We start from the raw sequence: 19,165 nt of genomic DNA on the forward strand, positions 1-19,165 counted from the left end.
CAGCGTCCTAACCCACTGAGCCACCGCGTCCCTATCACTCATCCTTAAGCCTGACTTAAATTCAAATTGACCCAATAAACTCTATGGCTGAACTGAGCTTTTATCCTTTACTTTCCTGATTAAAATTCAGCATTCTAGCCCATCTTCCATAAAATGATGTCTCCTAAGCTTCCTACCATCACTAATTATTGGCAAGAGCAGGGCTTTTTTTCTCATAGAACGCTCAGAACAGAGTTCCGGCACCTTTTTTGGATGGAACCTTGTAGGGTAGGCAAGGCGGGTTGTATGACACGTGTGAGTTCCGGCACCTTTTTCTTTTACAAAAAAGCACTGGGCAAGAGTCACATATTGGGAAACATCAGGCTAGCCATAATTATAATTCTAAGATTGCTTTTTCTTAGTCTCATTTGGATCTTCATGAGTTGCTTCATGGGGAATTGAGGATTTTCAACATCCATCTGAAAAGTTAACTTTCATGTTAACTATAGTAATTCGGCACAAGTACAGTAATTCTTAATATGTACAGAATTTTGTTCTTAGGAAGTTATACAACTTATTTTTAATCTTTTTATAGCAAGAAGAACTGATGTTAGGCGATCCTTGCCTAAAAGATTTGAAAAAAGGAGACATCATACAGCTTCAGAGAAGAGGCTTTTATATTTGTGATCAACCATATGAGCCTATTAGGTGAGTATATAGAAACCAGCTTGATTTTAGCTGTATAAGATTTGGAAATTTGGAATGGCCATTTTTTTTCAGGACTAAATTGTTGAAGTAGAATTAATGTATCTGCTGCTGTCCATAAAAAGTCTATATTTCTGCATTATATTTACTTATATAGAAGATCATTACATTGTATTTAACAAAGGAAAGTGGGATAATACAGTTTAACAACATTTGAAAGCTAAGCAACCTATATTACTTTCAGTGACATTTTTCCCCATTTATGGAATATGCAAATTACAAATTTAAAGTTTTCTTTATAAGTAAGCAGTGATTGTTACTTTAAAAACTATAATTTAAATTGCAATATTGACTGTTCATGAGGCTTTAATATGGGTTTGTTATTGCTGTCAAAAAATCATTTTGAAGTACGCTATATGGAAATGTAAGAAAATGCCTTCCCTCTCCTACTTCTGTCCGTTTCTCTGTTTTTCACCAAATAAATACATTTTTCTCCTGGATTTACAGCTGTGGACATGGGTGAGGTATAATAAGAATATTTTGATATTCATTGTTGAAGCTTAACTCAAGATCCACACAACCCTGCATGTCAATTTTCTGCTGTCTTGTTCTGTACCTTCCTTACAAATATAATTTTACAAACACTTTTATTTCTATAAACTTTTAAAGTTTAAGTGGTAATTTTTCATATTGATTCATTTGTCTATTCAATTATTATTATTAATGAATTAAAAATCTTTGTTTCTAGTCCATACAGCTGTAAAGAAGCTCCATGCATTTTGATTTATATTCCTGATGGGCATACAAAAGAAATGCCAACATCTGGCTCAAAGGAGAAAACCAAGTCAGAAACAGCAAAGAAAGAGGTAAGCAGATCCAGTTGATATATATTGTTCATCAAAAATAATATTGATGGGCATTAGTGTTGCTTATAACACGTGATCATAAACTATTTAATATTCAACAGGGACATTTGTCAGGGTTGGAATAACAAATGCACCTGTATAGGAAGCAGAATATATGATCTGGGAGCATAATGTTTGAAAAAAAATCTCAGGATTATAATCAGTCACAAATTGATCATGAGTCATTAAGGTGATACAATTAAAAAACAATTACTCCACATTTTGGTTTTATTTAAATTCATATATTTTATAAACCTCTGCTGAGGCTGTTCTGTTTTATCAATACTTCTCTAATTTTTACTGTTCTATTGAATATGTTTTATGTATTTATTGTGCACCAAATTCCAGCAATTTTTATGAAAATGGCCAGGCATGGAGCCATTACTTCTATTGATCATCAAAAAGTGATTACAACAATATAGTTATATACTCAGTTCTTTTACTTTCTATATCTTTTGAAATTGCTGACTAATTTATTTTCAGCTGGTATTGTCTGCATTTTGGATACCGTATTTTCTGGCGTATAAGACGACCCCCTACATTTCCTGTTAAATTATAGGGTTTGGGCTATACTCGCCGTATAAGACTACCCCTCTTCCAATGCACACCAAATAAAAATTAAAAAACATCAGATTTGATTTTAATATGGTAATTTTAATTCAAATGCTTATGACATGCAGGTACTTAGTAGGAAAACTGTCACTTATAAACATAAGGCTGTTTGTCATCAAACATGTAAACATAAAACAGTGCAAGTGGATTAAACTTAATAATAATAATAATAATAATAATAAGAAGAAGAAGAAGAAGAAGAAGAAAAAGAAAAAGAAAAAGAAAAAGAAAAAGAAAAAGAAAAAGAAAAAGAAAAAGAAAAAGAAAAAGAAAAAGAAAAAGAAAAAGAAAAAGAAAAAGAAAAAGAAAAAGAAAAAGAAAAAGAAAAAGAAAAAGAAAAAAAAAGAAAAAGAAAAAGAAAAAGAAAAAGAAAAAGAAAAAGAAGAAAGAAAAAGAAAAAGAAAAAGAAGAAAGAAAAAGGAAGAAGAAGAAGAAGAAGAAGAAGAAGAAGAAGAAGAAGAAGAAGAAGAAGAAGAAGAAGTAGTAGTAGTAGTAGAAGTAGTAGAAGTAGTAGTTGGAAGGGACCTTGGAGGTCATCTAGTCCAACCCCCTTCTAAGGCAGGAAACCCTATACCATTTCAGACAAATGGCTGTCCAGTCTCTTCTTAAAAACTTCCAGTGTTGGAGCATTCACCACTTCTGGAGGCAGGTTATTCCACTGGTTAATTGTTCTAACTGTCAGGAAGTTTCCTTAGTTCTAGGTTGCTTCTCTCCTTGACTAGTTTCCATCCGTTGCTTCTTGTCCTGCTTTCAGGTGCTTTGGAGAATAGCTTGGCTCCCTCTTCTTTGTGGCAGCCCCTGAGATATTGGAACACTGCTATCATGTCACCCCTCACCCTTCTCTTCATTAAACTACACATCAATTCCAGCAACCCTTTTCCTATTTTCCTAATTCACTTTTTCCCTTTTCCTAATTCACTCTAAAGCTTTCCCTGCACAGAGCCTTAAGTAACCCCAGCTGCCTGCAATTAGTGCAGGTTCTCATCCCACCAGGCTCAAGGTTGAGTCAGCCTTCCATCATTCCGAGGTAGGTAAAATGAGGACTCAGATTGTTGGGAGCAATAAGCTTACTTTGTAATAATGCTGCTTGTGTGTGGGGGGTGAAAGCTCTAATAGGCAGGCATATACATAGAATGAAGGCTATTGCTAAGCACATTGATTTGTGCTTTAAATTGTAAGCCGCCCTGAGTCTTCGGAGAAGGGTGGGATATAAATGGGATTAAAAAAAAAGACCAAATGGGAGATCCACTCCAGGTTTTCCAGCCAGCCCGCCCAGTTCCTGAGTCAAATGTGTCCTTAGAGCTAAGCTGCTGTTCTGGCTATGCATTCCCCACCTGCCTTTCAAATTGCTCTTGCATTCCCAACCTGCCTACAGCTGCTCTTCAACTTTAGAAGGAAAGAAGCCCAGACCCCAGCCTGTAAAAAATCACAGACTGCAGCTTCTACTCCAATTGGTCCCGCTTTCCCTGCGCAGACTAAATGGAAGATCCGCTCCAGGTTTTCCAGCCAGCCCTGTCCCTAAAGTTTCAGCACCCGGCGTATAAGACGACCCCTGACTTTTGAGAAGATTTTCATGGGTTAAAAAGTAGTCTTATACGCCGGAATCTACGGTACTTATTATTTTGTATGTTTTTTTTGTTCATGCTGGTGTAAGGCCATAAGAAATCAAATAACTGACTGAGTCCATTTTTTCTATAATTAGTGAGAAGTTTGGTACTGTATTACATTGGGATAAGATTATACTCAATGTCATTTGCCTATTAAATACTTAATTTAATGTTTGTTAAATCAGTAAAAATATAATTCTTTTTTTTTTGAACATCCATCTCTTTATTGCCAAAGCAGAGTCAATGTGGCTAACATTAAAATTAATTAAATACAACATGAATTAATTAAAAAACACCATCCATATCATTGTAATTACTGGTAACAGTTAAATCTTTATCCCTATGAAGCAACCCTTGCCGCTCTCAGTTTTCTTTTCTTTTTTTTTATAAATGAATCTTTATTTACATTTCGTGTTAAAAACACACCATACACCAACAAAGACAAAAAAACACATTTACAATATACAAAAAACGAAGAAATCAAAAAATTGAAAACCATTTCAAAAATTCCACATTATATCTACTTCTAAACTAACAATTATATTCCACTCATTAAGTCTCTTATAACCATTCAACTCCAAAGCTTATTCATTAACAAAGACTATATCACTTCATTTTTGACCAACCTCCAAGCCACCCTCATTTCTTTAATCTTTTATCCATCCAAATATACCATTTATTCCATGATAGAAATGCTGGTGTCTCTTCTTTACCCTTCAACTTCTTGGTCAATGTGTCTGCTTCTGCACAATCAAATATTCTCCTAATTATAACTTCATCCGGCGGGGTATAATTTGCCTTCCAAAATTGAGCATACCCCATCCTTGCCGCCGTTAAGATATGTAAAACCAAATACCATATTTCCTTCTTAATATTTCCAGGCCTGGAGCCAAGCAGATACGTCTCTGGTTTAAGATCAACTAAACACCCTGTGATTTCCTCTATCCATTTTTGGATCCTCATCCAATATCTAACCACTTCCGGACATGTCCACCATAAGTGATAGTATGTGCCAATCCCTTTACCACACTTCCAACAATCGGCCGACAATCCGGGGAACATTTTGGAAAGTCTAGCCGGAGGGAGATGCCATCTATAAAGCATTTTGTATATGTTCTCCTTATATGACATGGAAACCACCAGCCTCATATTAGGCCACCAAATCTCTTCCCATTTCTCAAGTGGAAGTGCATAACCAAAATTCTTCCCCCAGGCAATCATCGCATCTTTTACCACCTCCTCCCCTACTACCCTAGTTAGGAACAATTTATAGCACTTAGGTATCATCCCTTTCTCCGGACCCAGCAGAATCTTATCTAATTCCTGCAGATTCAGATAAATATATATAAATATAAAATATATAAAATAAAATTTTATTAAATAAAAAATAAATAAATATAAATAAATAAATAATAAATAATAAATAAATAAAATAAAATAAAATAAAATAAAAAATAAAATAAAAATATAATTCTTGTGGTTGTTTTTGCCTTTTCTTCCTGCTTATATCCATCTTTATTTTATTAGTTGTGTTCGTGAGATGGGCAGCCATGCAAATAGATTAAATGAATGAACAGATAAATCATCAATATTTTCCTGCTTCTATTCTTTATTTCAGTCTAGCCTTTGGCTCGTCATGTAAGACTGCCTACAGTATTTATTCCAAGAAAATTGCTCATTCTTCCACTCATAGATGCTGCTGAAATTATTTTTATTTTTGCTCCCTCTTTGAAGTGTTGCCTTGTTAAGGTCAGGAATAGAGACAATATTTTTCACATCATTCTTTTTCATATTTAAGAATGGGATTTGGATACCAGGTAATACTATCACACACACACACACACCCCTCCTCAAATGGTGGTGCATATTGTAGTTCACTATTTTCCTCATTTTTGTAAATGCATAATTTGGTTTTCTTTTCAAAGGTTGCTGCTACAATGAAAAGTCATTCTGCTTCGCTTGGGGCTGATGTTTCTCCTACTTCAGTTTCCCCTTCAGCCCAGGATCACTTAGCTCTTTACAAAAGGGTGTCTGCTCAGGGTGATGTAGTCCGCGATTTGAAACAGAAGAAAGCAGCAAAGGAGGACATTGATGCTGCTGTGAAACAGCTCTTGGCTCTGAAAGCAGAATACAAGGAGAAGATTGGTCAAGACTACAAGCCTGGAAACCCTCCAATTGCAGCAGATGCCATCCAGTCTTCCAAATGTGAGGTGGTCGCCATTACCAATGTAGACAGCAAAATTCTTTATGATAATGTAGCTGAGCAAGGAGAGGTAGTCCGAAAACTTAAAGCAGAAAAAGCTGCCAAGGTTAGTAAAGAGATCAGTTAGGCTGCCTTAAATTATTGTTATGTGATTCTGTCTGAACCCATGTGCTCCATTATAACCTTTGAAATCTCCATACATATCTCTTCATACGTTTTCCTGAGAGAAAATGTTCTCTGGATCCTCCCAAGTTCCAGCTATTATCTTCTTTTTAACAAAAGAGCAAATATTTAACTTGGTTTTGGAAGTGTATCACTTTTTTGCTGCCTAATTGTGAGAGGGCAGCCATATTTTTTGTTATTAAACATTACATTTGTGTGAATAATTTAAAATAATTAAATACTTTAGTTGTATTGTTTGTTTCAAATTTGGCCATGTATATCTTTAGATCAGTATCCCTTTTCCCCTTTTCCGTCTTAATCCCTTTTAAGTGTGTTCTTTTATTTCTGGTTTTAAGTTCACATAGATACTTCTGTCACAGTGTTCCCAGCTCTGAAAGCAAAAAAAAAGGAAAAAGAAAAAAACAACCAGCCAAGAGTAAAAACTAACAATCCACCAAAAATTGAACTTTCCTAATTCAATTCTCTTTGTGGATGCTTGTGGGCAGGACTCATGATTGTAAAGTAGCTAAATGAAGAGGTTTATAGATATACTTGAACAAAAGTATAATAGTAGTGGAAGTAAAATAGGCTAATGCAAATGGTTTTTAGATCTTTGAAAAAATATATTGTTAAATGATAGCAAGCATTCCTTGCTTTACTTTTAGTATAGCTTATTTTTACTGCAGTGTTATGTAGTTGCATGTTATTGCATACAAAACAGATGATTATTTTCTTCACATTGAGAAAATACAGAATAGTTTGAACTTTAAGGGAGAACAAAAATGCTTTACTTCACTTTAGTTCATTTACTTCATTTTAGTTTATCAAAAACATATGTCCTGCTGCCTTCTCGGCATAGCAACAATTCTCTTTATTGAATCTTTATTTAGAGAAAAAAAGGTCTTGTTTGAATTATATCCAAATCTGCCAGCCTTCCATTCTAAAAAGAAATCTAAAAAAAAATCACTTGGCTTGGAGAAAGGATATGAACAAAAACTGTTAATTGCTTTTCTGTTTAAAGTTTAAATAGAATATTTTAGATCAACGTGAAGCATATCATGCCAATTGCAGAAAAAGACTGGTTTTAGAAAGTTTTAACTTAAGAAGCATTTATATGCTTCATAATTCATAAAATGAAAATATTTGACATTCACATGGAAATTTGTTACCTATAAATAAGTTCATGTGCTATTCTTCCTCTGCCAGAGAATGATTGATAGTTTCTGTTTTTTTCTTTTATCTAATTACAGTTTCCAGTTTAAAAAGAGTGGAGAAAAGGGAGCCTCATGGCCTAAGACTCCTATTCTGGCTCCTCCTCATAACAACGAATACATTTTGCATTTCTTTTGAATGAGTTTAATGTCATTTTTATTCTACTCTGTAGAAAACTTTTAAAAATATTTCTGCAATTACTGATGTGATGTATTCTCTTCCTGCTTCAGGATCATATAGATGCTGCAGTAAAAGTGCTTCTTGCTCTAAAGGCAGAATATAAACAAAAGACAGGTCACGATTATAAGCCTGGACATCCACCTTCAGCTCCTCTTCCTCCTTCCTCCTTGTCTTATGCTTCTGATTCTACTTCTTTAACTATGAATGGTTTGACATCTTCTAGCCAAATAGATGAAAAAGCTCTGTATAATAAAGTAGCTGAACAAGGAGAGGTAGTGCGGAGACTCAAAGCAGAAAAGGTTTCCAAGGTAGAATAAAGATAAATATTCTCTCTCTCTCTCTCTCTCTCTCTCTCTCTCTCTCTCTCTCTCTCTCTCTCTCTCTCCCCTTCTCCTTCCCTCCCTCCCTCTCTCTCCTTCCCCCCCCTCTCTCTCTCATTTCAGGCCTCATGTAAATTATGTTCTATATTGTATAGGGCAGAATAATAGAACCAGGACTGTAAACTCTTCAACAAGTCCCACAAATGGTTTTCCTTCCTTCTTCCCACAACGGCTTGCTCAGATGTTCCCTAAGGTCTACATTCCTTTACACTATCCTACCCTTCATTAGTGTACTTTAATATCTGCAACCCCAAAACCAGAACCAGAGAACTGCAACAATACAATGCAGTATTATGAGAGAATACCGTATTGCCTTTCAAGGAAGGAAGGAAGGAAAGAAAGGAATCCCTGTGGATTCTCCTGATACTCGTTGCCAACTATAGGGGGTGATGTTCGTCTCTGATTCAAGGCCGTGAGCCAGCTCTGTCCAAAGACATTTTCACGGTCATGTGGCTAGCATGATGTCGCAGAGTGCTGTTTCCTCCCCACCAAAGAGTATTTATCTACTTGCATTTGCATGCTTTTGAACTGATAGGTGGGCAGGAGCTAGGTGAGAACGGGCGCTCAACCTGTCATATGACACTTGGGTCTCGAACCTGGGCTGTCAACTTTCCACCATCTTAACCCCTTGATCTATTGCACCACCCTATTGCCTTTCATCAAATATTCTATTTTTATCAGTAATATTTTCCCAAGCTCCCTTTCCCCCCAAATATTTCAAAGCATGAAATTATATTTCATAAGTGTTTAACCTAATGCTGTATATGTTTGACACTGTTTGCTTAAAAATTATTCTTTCAAAGTCATTGTGACAGGGCAAAGCTATTTTCTTTACCTCTTCCACTTTAAGAACTTATTGTAGGCATTAATCCTAAAGCATTAGCTTTCTGACTTACCTTTGTATTAGATATTTAAATGAATCTGAGAGCCAGTAATTTCTATTTTTTTTCTTATATATGGAGACCAATTTGTGTACATTAGACTGTCATGAGAAAAAATCTGTGTTTTGAAAAGTGACATGCAGAAACTGATAATAACAAGAACAATTAAAGAAAAATGGGTGGGTTACACTAAGCCAGACACAACCTGGGGATTCTCAACTCACAACTCGTGCTCAAAGAACAGGTGTCAGTCGTAGTTAGAGGGCCTAGTTTAATGCAACTTCATGTTGTGTGTCATTTGTGCCCTTATCTGGATCATGAAGTCCTGTGCAGTCATTCATGCCCATGTCATCTCTTGATTGGATTACTGGAACGCACTCTATATGAGGCTACCCTTGAACAGTATTAAGAAGCTATAGTTGGTGCAGAATGCAGCGACACGCCTAGTTCTGAGATGGCACATAATAACACAACTGTTCTTGAGCTGAATTGGTTACCATTTTGCTTCTGGGTCCAATTCAAGATATTGGTTATTACCTTTAAAGCCTTATATGGCATAGATCCAGGGTATCTGAGGAGCTGTCTCACCTCAATGGAACTAGCCCGCCCCACTCATGCCAGCAGAAGAGGCCTGCTACAGATCCTGTCTGCTAAGGAATTTGGGGTGGGGGTGGGAATCAAGGAGAAAAGTCTTTCCTGCTGTGGCCTTGACCCTGTGGAATATTCCAGCACCACAGCTGAGAACTGTTCCTATTCTTTTGACTTTCCAGAAGAGTGTCATACTTGGTTTTGCCATTTGGCTTGGGGCCCTGAGAGGGTGCTTATCACTAGAGATGGTTAATAGGGTAAGAAGACCTCATCTCTGCTCCATCTGTCTTTTGGTTCCTGGTTTTGTTTTTGTTTTTTTGCATAGTTTACTAATTTGCATAAAGCAGATGTATTTCAACAAATACATTTCATTTCCATGCAATAAATCTTTTGCATAAAATAGTACAGTATGTTACTAAGATGCCCACGAACATATTGTTTATTTGATAATAAAGAACAGAGAAGTAAAGAAAAGAAAGTATGCAGATAGTTTTTGAGGTGGTTGTACTTATTTGCTCTTTCTTGACATTACTCCCATAGGATAAAGTGGATGAAGCTGTCAAACTCCTCCTTTCCTTAAAGGCAGAATATAAAGAAAAGACTGGCCAGGACTATAAACCAGGACAGCCACCTTCATCTCAGACATCTGACTTAAACCACCCAAAAAGCACAGAAACCAGTAGTCCTGACTCTCCAGAAGCACAAGTTATTTTTAACCAGGTTGCTCTCCAAGGAGAAGAGGTTCGAAAATTAAAATTGGAGAAGGCAGAAAAGGTAATTATATTAATTAACAGTTTCATATAGTTGGAAGTGAGCCTGGAATACGTATTGCACTCATTTTTATTCTTTGCTGCCATCCTATTCTTTGAAAATAAGTTGATTTCTCATTAAGTGTTGCGTGTTCTAACCATTCTGAAATTACTTCAACAATATTTGCAAATAGCTTTAGTGAAATCAGTAATTTTGGTAACTTCTGGAAAAAAAAATTCCAATTTTCTCTGAAGGTTCACCTGGGACCCATCCCTTGTCAGCAAAACAACTTGTCCTTATATACAGAACAAAACAAAAATAATTGTTTTTCCACTCTTTTACTAGTTTATTTTTACTGTGTGATGAATTAGCTGTATCATTCAGAAACATGCCACATATTTTTAAACTATCTTAATCTTTTTTCAGGATGAATTTAGATCTTGTCCAATGTATTTCATCAGGATTTAGTTGTTCAGCAAATGTACATACATTTTTTGCCATCAAATATAAAGAAAAATCTAGATTATTTTTCCAAGGAATTTACAGTATCATTTTTTACTGTGTCAGGCAGTATAGGAAGAATAGAAAAATTTCTCTTACTTTTTTTTTTAAAAAAACATTTTTAAGACATTTCTGTGTATTTCCATGCTGTATAAGGTATTTGAATACATTGTATACAAAACATAAAATATGAAACTATAGTTTAATATATTAAAGCATATTACTTAAATTGAAATATAATTGCTCCATCTAGACTAGGGTTTCTCAAGCTTGACAACTTTAAGCTGCGTGGACTTCAATGCAATTCAAAAGTTTAAAATTGAAGCCCATACAGCTAAAAGTTACCACGGTTGAAATGTATTAATCTAGACTGATACAGGTACCATTCCTTTTAGTGACCATTTGAAGTTGCAATGGCACCGGAAAAGTGACATGACCATTTTTCTCAAGACCGTTGCATGGTCACATGATCAAAATTCAAATGCTTGGCATGCATTTATAGCATGACAGTTGCATTGTCCTGTGATCCCCATTTGTAATCTTCCCAGCCAGCTTCCGACCAGCAAAGTCAATGGGAAAAGTCATATTTGTTAATGACCAAATGATTGACTTAACAACAGCAGTGATTCACAAACTCACTTAATGACTGTCTTGCTTATCAACATAACTTTTAGGCTCAATTGTAGTCATACGTCAAGGACTACCTACATAGTCACTGATTGGCAACAGCTGTTTAAAATATCAAGGAAAAAAAAACATTTCTTCCAGTCTCCTACAGTAGATTCTTTTATCTTTCACTTTCTTGAATTAAGCCTGGAAACCTTTTTATTATTTTTTCATTTATTAAATAAATAATGTATATAGCTGCCTACTCACTCACAGCGACTCTAGGCAGCTTACAGATAATAAAAATAATGTAGAAAAAATAAAAATAATAACAAGTAAATAATAATAAAATAACCCACTCACCCCCCTCGGTGCCAATACACACTCAAATCAACCATTTAATTAACTACATCCCACTCTGGGTTCCCCAGGCCCGCTGGCAAAACCACATCTTCAGGACCTTACTAAAGAGTGTCGGGGGGTGGGCAGTCTAATTTCTGGAGGGATAATGTTCTAGAGGGAGGGAGCCACTACGGAGAAGATCCTTCTTCTGGGTCCTGCTAGATGTACCTCCTTAGGAGAAGTTACAATGGCACTGAAAAAATGACATGACCATTTTTCTGAAGACCGTTGCATGGTCATGTGATCAAAATTCAGATGCTTGGCATGCATTTATAATATGACAGTTGCACTGTCCTGGGGTCAGGTGATCAACATTTTCCTTGCCTCCCCGCTCTAGTGGGTCGGGTGGATGTCACCGGCAAGAGATGGTCACAAAATTTAAACAGAAATAGCAACATATAAGATGCATGAAATGCATAAAATACAAAATAAAGCAATGAAGAGACTCTTTGGATAACAACCGATATTCACAAAAAACACATCTAACAAGAGGGCTGCATCCATCTTACTCCATAGCTGTTTGGGTGCAAGTTCTAACAGTGAATAATGTTAACTGTCTGCCTACAGAGTACCAAAATTTTATGTGCAACTCTGTAAGCAAAAAAGATTTTTTAATAAAGATCTTTTATATTTTTGTTTAAGATAGGAATTTAAGAATGGGCAAAGATTTTTCATGCCTTCTGTTCACTCAGTGGTTCAACTTTCTGTAGTTAAAATGAAATAATAATGATGCTTTTCTAAGAACCCAGAAAAATCGGTGTCTCTTTAAGTTCACCGCATCTCCTTTATTCACGCTTTTGTTCTATACTTTATCAATTATAATAAGATACTACATATTTGATGCAACTAAGTTATCTTCTTGTTTTCTCTTTTATTGCCTATAATTCTGTGGGAATGCTCCCTTCCCAAAGGATAAAGTTGATACTGCAGTACAAAAACTACTTCAGTTAAAAGCTCAGTACAAGTTGTTCACAGGAGTAGACTACAAGCCAATTTCTACAACTGGTGCAGAAGATAAAGACAAGAAGAAGAAGAAGGAGAAGGAGAACAAATCTGAAAAGCAAAATAAGCAACAAAAACAGAATGAGGGACAGAAGAAAGGAATGCAGAAAGACCAAGGAAGTAATTACAGTCTGTCTTCTGATGGACCAGGAGATGGTCAGGGACCTAAGAAACAAACAAGGTGAAGGTGTTAATACGAACGTTGTGTTAAACAGAGAAGCTAATTTTCAAATAACTACACGGACTAGCTTGATTTTACAGCTGTTTCATAGTTTTAATCTGTTTGGATTTCAATTTTAAACTTTTGGATTGAATTGATTTTTTTTTTATTCAGCAGACTTTGGATATAAATGACACAATTTTAATACAGGCTTCACCAATAAATAAAACAACAACAAATGATAATAATAATAAAGCCTAATGTGTTGCTTCTAAAGCTGCCCAGGCAATTTATATCATTTTGCATAATTATATGTTGCTTACAAAATTTGATATAATTTAGTACCAACAGCTCTGTTAGCCTATGAAAATTAAGATTTTACTGTGCATACAGAGATGATATGCATGAAGTAATGTTTTTCATAGATAACATACTATAGCAAGGATTTTTTTTCTGTCCTTCAATTGCAATTGAACAATTTTAACTATATTTTCTCTGTTTAAAATTTATTCAGTACCAGCTATTTGCTTGGTCCTGTGTAAAATGTGATAATCTCAACTTTGATAACAAAGATGAAAGAAGGGAAAGTAATAAAGATATAATTATGATGCTTGAAGTTATAATGCTTCATGAAAGAACTTCACAACTGAAAGAGGGAAGCTGACTTTCCCCCCCAGAACAAATAGTAACAGAAATGAGGCATTTTCTTTTTTAATATGGATGTAATAAAAAGTAAACATTAAAATTTTATTTTCTGTTTCTGGATTATGGACTGTATATGCAATTTATTTTGAGGTAAAAGATTAAAACAAGTAAACTGTTGCTTTATTAATTCAACAATTATTGACCAAAATGTATTAATTTACTTTCCCTTTGCTGCAGATTGGGTCTAGAAGCTAAGAAGGAAGAAAATTTAGCTGAATGGTATTCTCAGGCAAGTATATCTCAAATGGATATATATTTCCCCCAAAATGGTTTGCTTATAACAACTTAGTAATTGGTATTATATAAATTATATTCTTAAAATACGAAAGGTAACTCAAAATCTCAATATATTTTAACAATTAAATCTATTAGGTCAGATCCAGAGTTCAACACTGAAGTAATAGAAAATCATTAATTTCTGTGAATTACTGCTCAAAATAAAAAGAATGTAAAAGAAAATCCAACATGAAAAAAGCTACAATGCTGAAATGGAAGTGAATGCAAAGTTATTTTGTTTATTTATAACAGCCCATTTCATAAAACAACCCTGGGTGTTGAATAATAAATTGAATAATGAATATAAAAAGAGGCAATATAAAAATAAAAAAATCCCTAATAAAAATGGAAAGTATAAAAACAAATATACCAACCCTAGGCAAAGGGGGGATAAGAATGACCACCTACCAATGGAGCCATCTGAACTAGTTCCCTGGGAGTTGTAGACCTGATTACATAATCAGGTCTTGAAGGACTTCTGAAATATTAAAAGGGATCTAGCTACTGTATTGTAATTTGGGGGAAGAAGAATGTTCCATAAGGAGGTGGCAGATTCCATGGCAGAGAAGGCATGTCTCTTGTGAATCACTGAATGAAGGTCTCTAGCTGGTACTTACAACACATCTGCCACACCTAATGGGGTGGGCTGATGCTACCAGGGATAGGGATTTTTTTAAAAAAATATAGTTAGTTTTTATAGGGAATTTGGCTAGTATATTTCTGATAAAAGTGATTTCAACCTAACACAATTTCCTTGGAATCAGTGGGCTATACAGTATTTAATTCTAATACTGATTCCATTGTATTCACAACCTAAATAAATATGTGTTATCGGTATATTATTTATACTCCACTACAATTCCATGTGACTTGGCATTTTACAGAAAACTTCTGCAGTCTGTATTAAAATTGTTTTACCCCTCTATCTGTGGGTACTTCTGTCTGTCTTTTTTCACTTTAATATTTCTTATTTATTTCATTGCACTATATTTTGAATATTTATTCTTTTGCGTATTCGGCAACATTATCCATGACCAAACCTTTTTTTTAAAAATAAAGGTTATTACAAAATCAGAGATGATTGAATACTATGACGTGAGTGGCTGCTACATTCTCCGTCCATGGGCTTTTTCAGTATGGGAAGCTATCAAGGACTTTTTTGATACTGAAATAAAGAAACTTGGAGTGGAAAACTGCTACTTTCCCATGTTTGTATCTCAAGCTGCATTGGAAAAAGAGAAGACACACATTGCTGATTTTGCCCCGGAGGTAAATTTAAATATTATATTAATTTCACCTTTGCTCTGAATATGCTGCAAAAATTTCAAAAGACTAGCCCCAAATAAAACTTTGTGACCAGCAAAAACGGAGCTGATTCTTGGACTGGGCATTGAATTGTGTGTCTTTGAATGCTTGTATATCTAGGTTCTCAGTTAATCAGTATAAAAACAATAGTATAGGAAGATAGATCTTTTTATAGCAGTATTAATTAAATTGTACTTCCCATATTCTTAACAAGACTTTGTGTGTATCTGTATATAAACAAAACATTTGTAAAAAACAAAACATTCTGTGGTTTTTTAGGTTGCCTGGGTTACAAAGTCTGGCAAAACAGAGCTGGCAGAACCAATTGCTGTACGTCCTACTAGTGAAACAGGTAACAGTGAATGGTGTAAAATGCAGTAGAAAAAAAACACTAAATCTTCCCTTAATATGGTGTTACTGCAAGCTAATGACAGTGGCTTTTGAAACAAGAATGGAATTGTCTTTGATTCAGACCAAGAGCTAGCATTAGAGTGTTGCTCAGAAGCATACTATTTCAAGGAAAAAGGAGATGGAAAATATGGATTGGTTTTTAACGAGATGTATTTGAGACTAAATCCAAATCAATAAATTTATTAAAATACAATATTTATCTTTGGATTATAACTTTATATTGCCCATTTGCCTACTTTTAAAAATTCTACAAAGTGGGTGACAATATACAAATAAGGTGTAAAAACCATAAATACTAAACCAGATCACGAGCACAGCAACATCAATTTAACCAAATGCCTGAGTATATATACATGTGTTAAACTAATCCCTAAATTTACAAGGCTTAACACCAACTGTATTTAAATGGGGAGTTGTATTAGCAAGGTCCTCTTGGAATGTCACATGGCAAATGCAGCAAGCTTAGGAGGACACCTCTACTAGATCTTATTTGATGGACAGGCACTGAGGGAGCGGACCCTTAGTCTAAACTGATATCTTGAAAATCAACTTAATTTCAAAATAAATAACAGATTACATTGCAATCTTTCAAAAAAATAATATCTTCCATGTTTTCGATTTGTAGTTATGTATCCTGCATATGCAAAATGGATTCAGTCCCACAGAGATCTTCCCATCAAGCTCAATCAGTGGTGCAATGTTGTAGTAAGTACAGGTTTTTACAGAGTGCACTTTATTATTTGCTAGTTAACTTGATTATTTGCTCTTGCCTCTCATTACTGTATGGTAATAATCTGCTCTGCCAAGTGCAGTGGAGCAGTGCAGTCAAGCTATCTAGCTTGACTTCTTCAAGAAACTGGAGAGTCCAGCTTTGCCAAGAAGACATGCACTTGCTACCATTACCAGTTCATCTACCCCTAGCCCATAAAGCCTGAATGAGTCCTCCAAGAGCTTTGTTGGAACCTAGCCAGCCTAGCCTTGCTGGACCTGGGCTGGTAGACATGGCTTACCTGAACAGTTCCACATAAAACTGGCCTAACTGATCCAGTCCATTTTACTTGCATATATGACAATGTTGGGCTATATATGGCACAAATGTCCAAAGCTGGCCTGTTTGGTCACACCCTTTTGACTTAAGCGACACAACATCTATAGATAGCTAATTTGGACCTAACTGGGCATTTTCTCTGACATGGCTGTCTTTATAGTTAGCCAGGTTGACCATCTTGTTCCCCAAGCCCTTACCTGCAACTTTACCTGGGGGAAAGTTGCAGGTAAACAGGAGAAGAGAATGGGAAAAGATAGGCAGGGAAAATAATGTTCTAATAATATAATGCATTATATTATTCATGAACAGTAGAAAAATTGTACTTCTGTCATTAAATATCTGGGCATCAGTGTTAATGTAATTTTAATGAAGAAAAACTATAGAAGTCAGTGTTTAAGGTCTTAAAACCAGCCATAGAGGAAACATCTTGTATTAAAGAGTTTCGTAAAGAGTTTCATTTCCAAACAGGCGTCCCTCCATGATGGCACCAACATTAAATCCTTAAAGGGCACTCAAAGCTTTTGGCTCGCAACAGAGGGCAGGAGCTGTTCCTCAAGCGGGCAACAACAGTGTAGAAATTTTGCCTATCACTTTGATCAGTTTGGATTTCACTCAAATATCTACAGAAACTCACAGCAGGTTTCATATACTGTATTCCTGGTGGGAATCCCCAAATGGAAACCTGGCCGCTCCATTCTGATCCACTATTGTTTTGAAATTTTCTTGAGAGACATCCCTATACAGGTAATCCTCAACTTTTGATCACAGTTGAGCCCCAACTTTCTGTTGCTAAGCAAGGCAGTTGTTAAGTGTCTTTTGCCCCATTTTGCATCTTTTTTGCCACAGCTGTTAAGCAAATCAATCAATCTGAATACAGCTGAAAGGGGCCTTGGAGGACTTCTAGTGATGAAGCACCTCCAACTTCTGAAGGCAAGCTGTTCCACTGGTTAATTGTCCTCACTGTTAGGAAGTTTCTCCTTGATTCCAAGTTGCTTCTCTCTTTGATTAGTTTCCACCCATTGTTTCTTGTCTTGCCTTCTGGTGCTTTGGAAAATAAGTTGACCACCTCTGCTTTGTGGGGACCCCTCAAATACTGGAATACTGATATCATGTCACCCCTAGTCCTTCTTTTCTCTAGACTGGCTGTGCCCAGTTCCTGCAACCGTTCTTCATATGGTTTTGCCTCCAGGCCCTTAATCATCTAAATCACTTCAGTTGTTAAGTGAATCATGCAGTCATTAAGTAAATCTGGCTTCCCCCATTGACTTTTCATGTCAGAAGCTGGCTGGGAAAATTGAAAATGGTGACTACATGAGCCCAGGACAGTGTATCTCATAAATATATGCCAGTTACCAAGCACACAAATTTTGATCACAGGAGTGCTGCAATGGTCGTAAATGTGAAAACTGGTCATAAACCACTTTTTTCAGCACTGTTGTAACTTTGAAGGGTCACTAAATGAATTATTATAAGTTGAGGACTACCTGTATAAACCACTAGCTGAAGGTAATCATAAATGAACATAATATATTGTTCCAGTGATTCAGATCATTCCCATTTAAATTGGTTTTTCACAGTATGTGAGTGAAACTGTAGATCCCTTAATTTCTGAAATCACTACTTCACATCAAAAATAATAGTTCTGAGTCACGCCCAAAAGGTGTCTTTAAAAGTAAATGTATTGATGAAGATTATGATTTGAAGAAAGACTTATTTTTATTTTTATTAAATTTATTGAAGCGCTGGGAGTTCAAGCATCCACAGCCATTTTTGCGTACTCGTGAATTCCTGTGGCAAGAAGGACACACAGCATTCTCTACTTACGAAGAAGCAGCTGAAGAGGTACTACATGCCAAATAATTTTAAAAAATCATTGCTTATTTTTCAAGGCTTTCAAAGGATAACTCTGAAATATTTGCCTAAATATTTCACAGCTATTTTACACATAGAACAAACATTTTTATATTTTGCACATACACTTGTTTATGTGGGTGAAGATATATGCCTACATAGTATAATTGGAATGGACTGCTGCAACAGACTTAACATCGTCATCATCATCCCCCCCCAAAACAGCTATCTCCTCGAGGAAGCTTCTCTGTGCATTTGCAGAAACAGCACAGATCACAAAAATGCCACCATTACATACTTAAAGTTTGATGCAGGTCTGCAAGTTGCACCATTTGTATTATGATACCACATATGTTATTTTTGCCCCATGTGCAAGGTACCCATGCTTCCTGGGGGAGAACAGAGATAAATTAATGAATTATTTTCCTGCTTTTGAGAATACATGGAGTGCAGTAGTGAATCTAGTTGTATTTTCCTTTTGTATGCTGTGAGGTTTACAGTAATATATTTGATTGCTATAATTTGCTACTTGCTCTTCTTGGTGCTTGCAAAAATCAATATATTTTAAAATGATTCTGTTGAAGATGTAAATCTTAGTAGGAGAAGACAAATGCAAAATTAAACAAAAATCACATTTAATTTAGGTATTGAGCTATGAAGTTCAAGAACAACTGAACATTTATTTTCAAGAATCTTTTGTAGTATTTATTGCGACTGTAGTTTTAATACAATTT

The 19,165-nt window shown here is 35.5% G+C and overlaps 1 protein-coding gene across 2 annotated transcripts in view; it reads left to right on the forward strand.

The window, feature by feature from the left end:
- EPRS1 (glutamyl-prolyl-tRNA synthetase 1) overlaps window positions 1–19,165 on the forward strand; it is a 53,098-nt gene that overhangs the window by 25,111 nt on the left and 8,822 nt on the right. The window contains exons 16-26 of one of the 2 annotated variants that reach the window (XM_081314062.1): window positions 575–687; window positions 1,433–1,550; window positions 5,734–6,117; window positions 7,616–7,873; window positions 9,955–10,188; window positions 12,585–12,856; window positions 13,718–13,769; window positions 14,876–15,085; window positions 15,401–15,473; window positions 16,158–16,237; window positions 18,321–18,422. In XM_081314062.1, coding sequence (XP_081170188.1) covers window positions 575–687; window positions 1,433–1,550; window positions 5,734–6,117; window positions 7,616–7,873; window positions 9,955–10,188; window positions 12,585–12,856; window positions 13,718–13,769; window positions 14,876–15,085; window positions 15,401–15,473; window positions 16,158–16,237; window positions 18,321–18,422 — 1,896 coding nt within the window. The remainder of the gene's footprint in view (window positions 1–574; window positions 688–1,432; window positions 1,551–5,733; window positions 6,118–7,615; window positions 7,874–9,954; window positions 10,189–12,584; window positions 12,857–13,717; window positions 13,770–14,875; window positions 15,086–15,400; window positions 15,474–16,157; window positions 16,238–18,320; window positions 18,423–19,165) is intronic. The other variant, XM_081314063.1, reaches the window with a different exon arrangement.

Source organism: Vipera berus (genome assembly GCF_964194415.1).
Source record: "Vipera berus genome assembly, chromosome: 1".
In the NCBI taxonomy this organism is placed as follows: Eukaryota; Metazoa; Chordata; class Lepidosauria; order Squamata; family Viperidae; genus Vipera; species Vipera berus.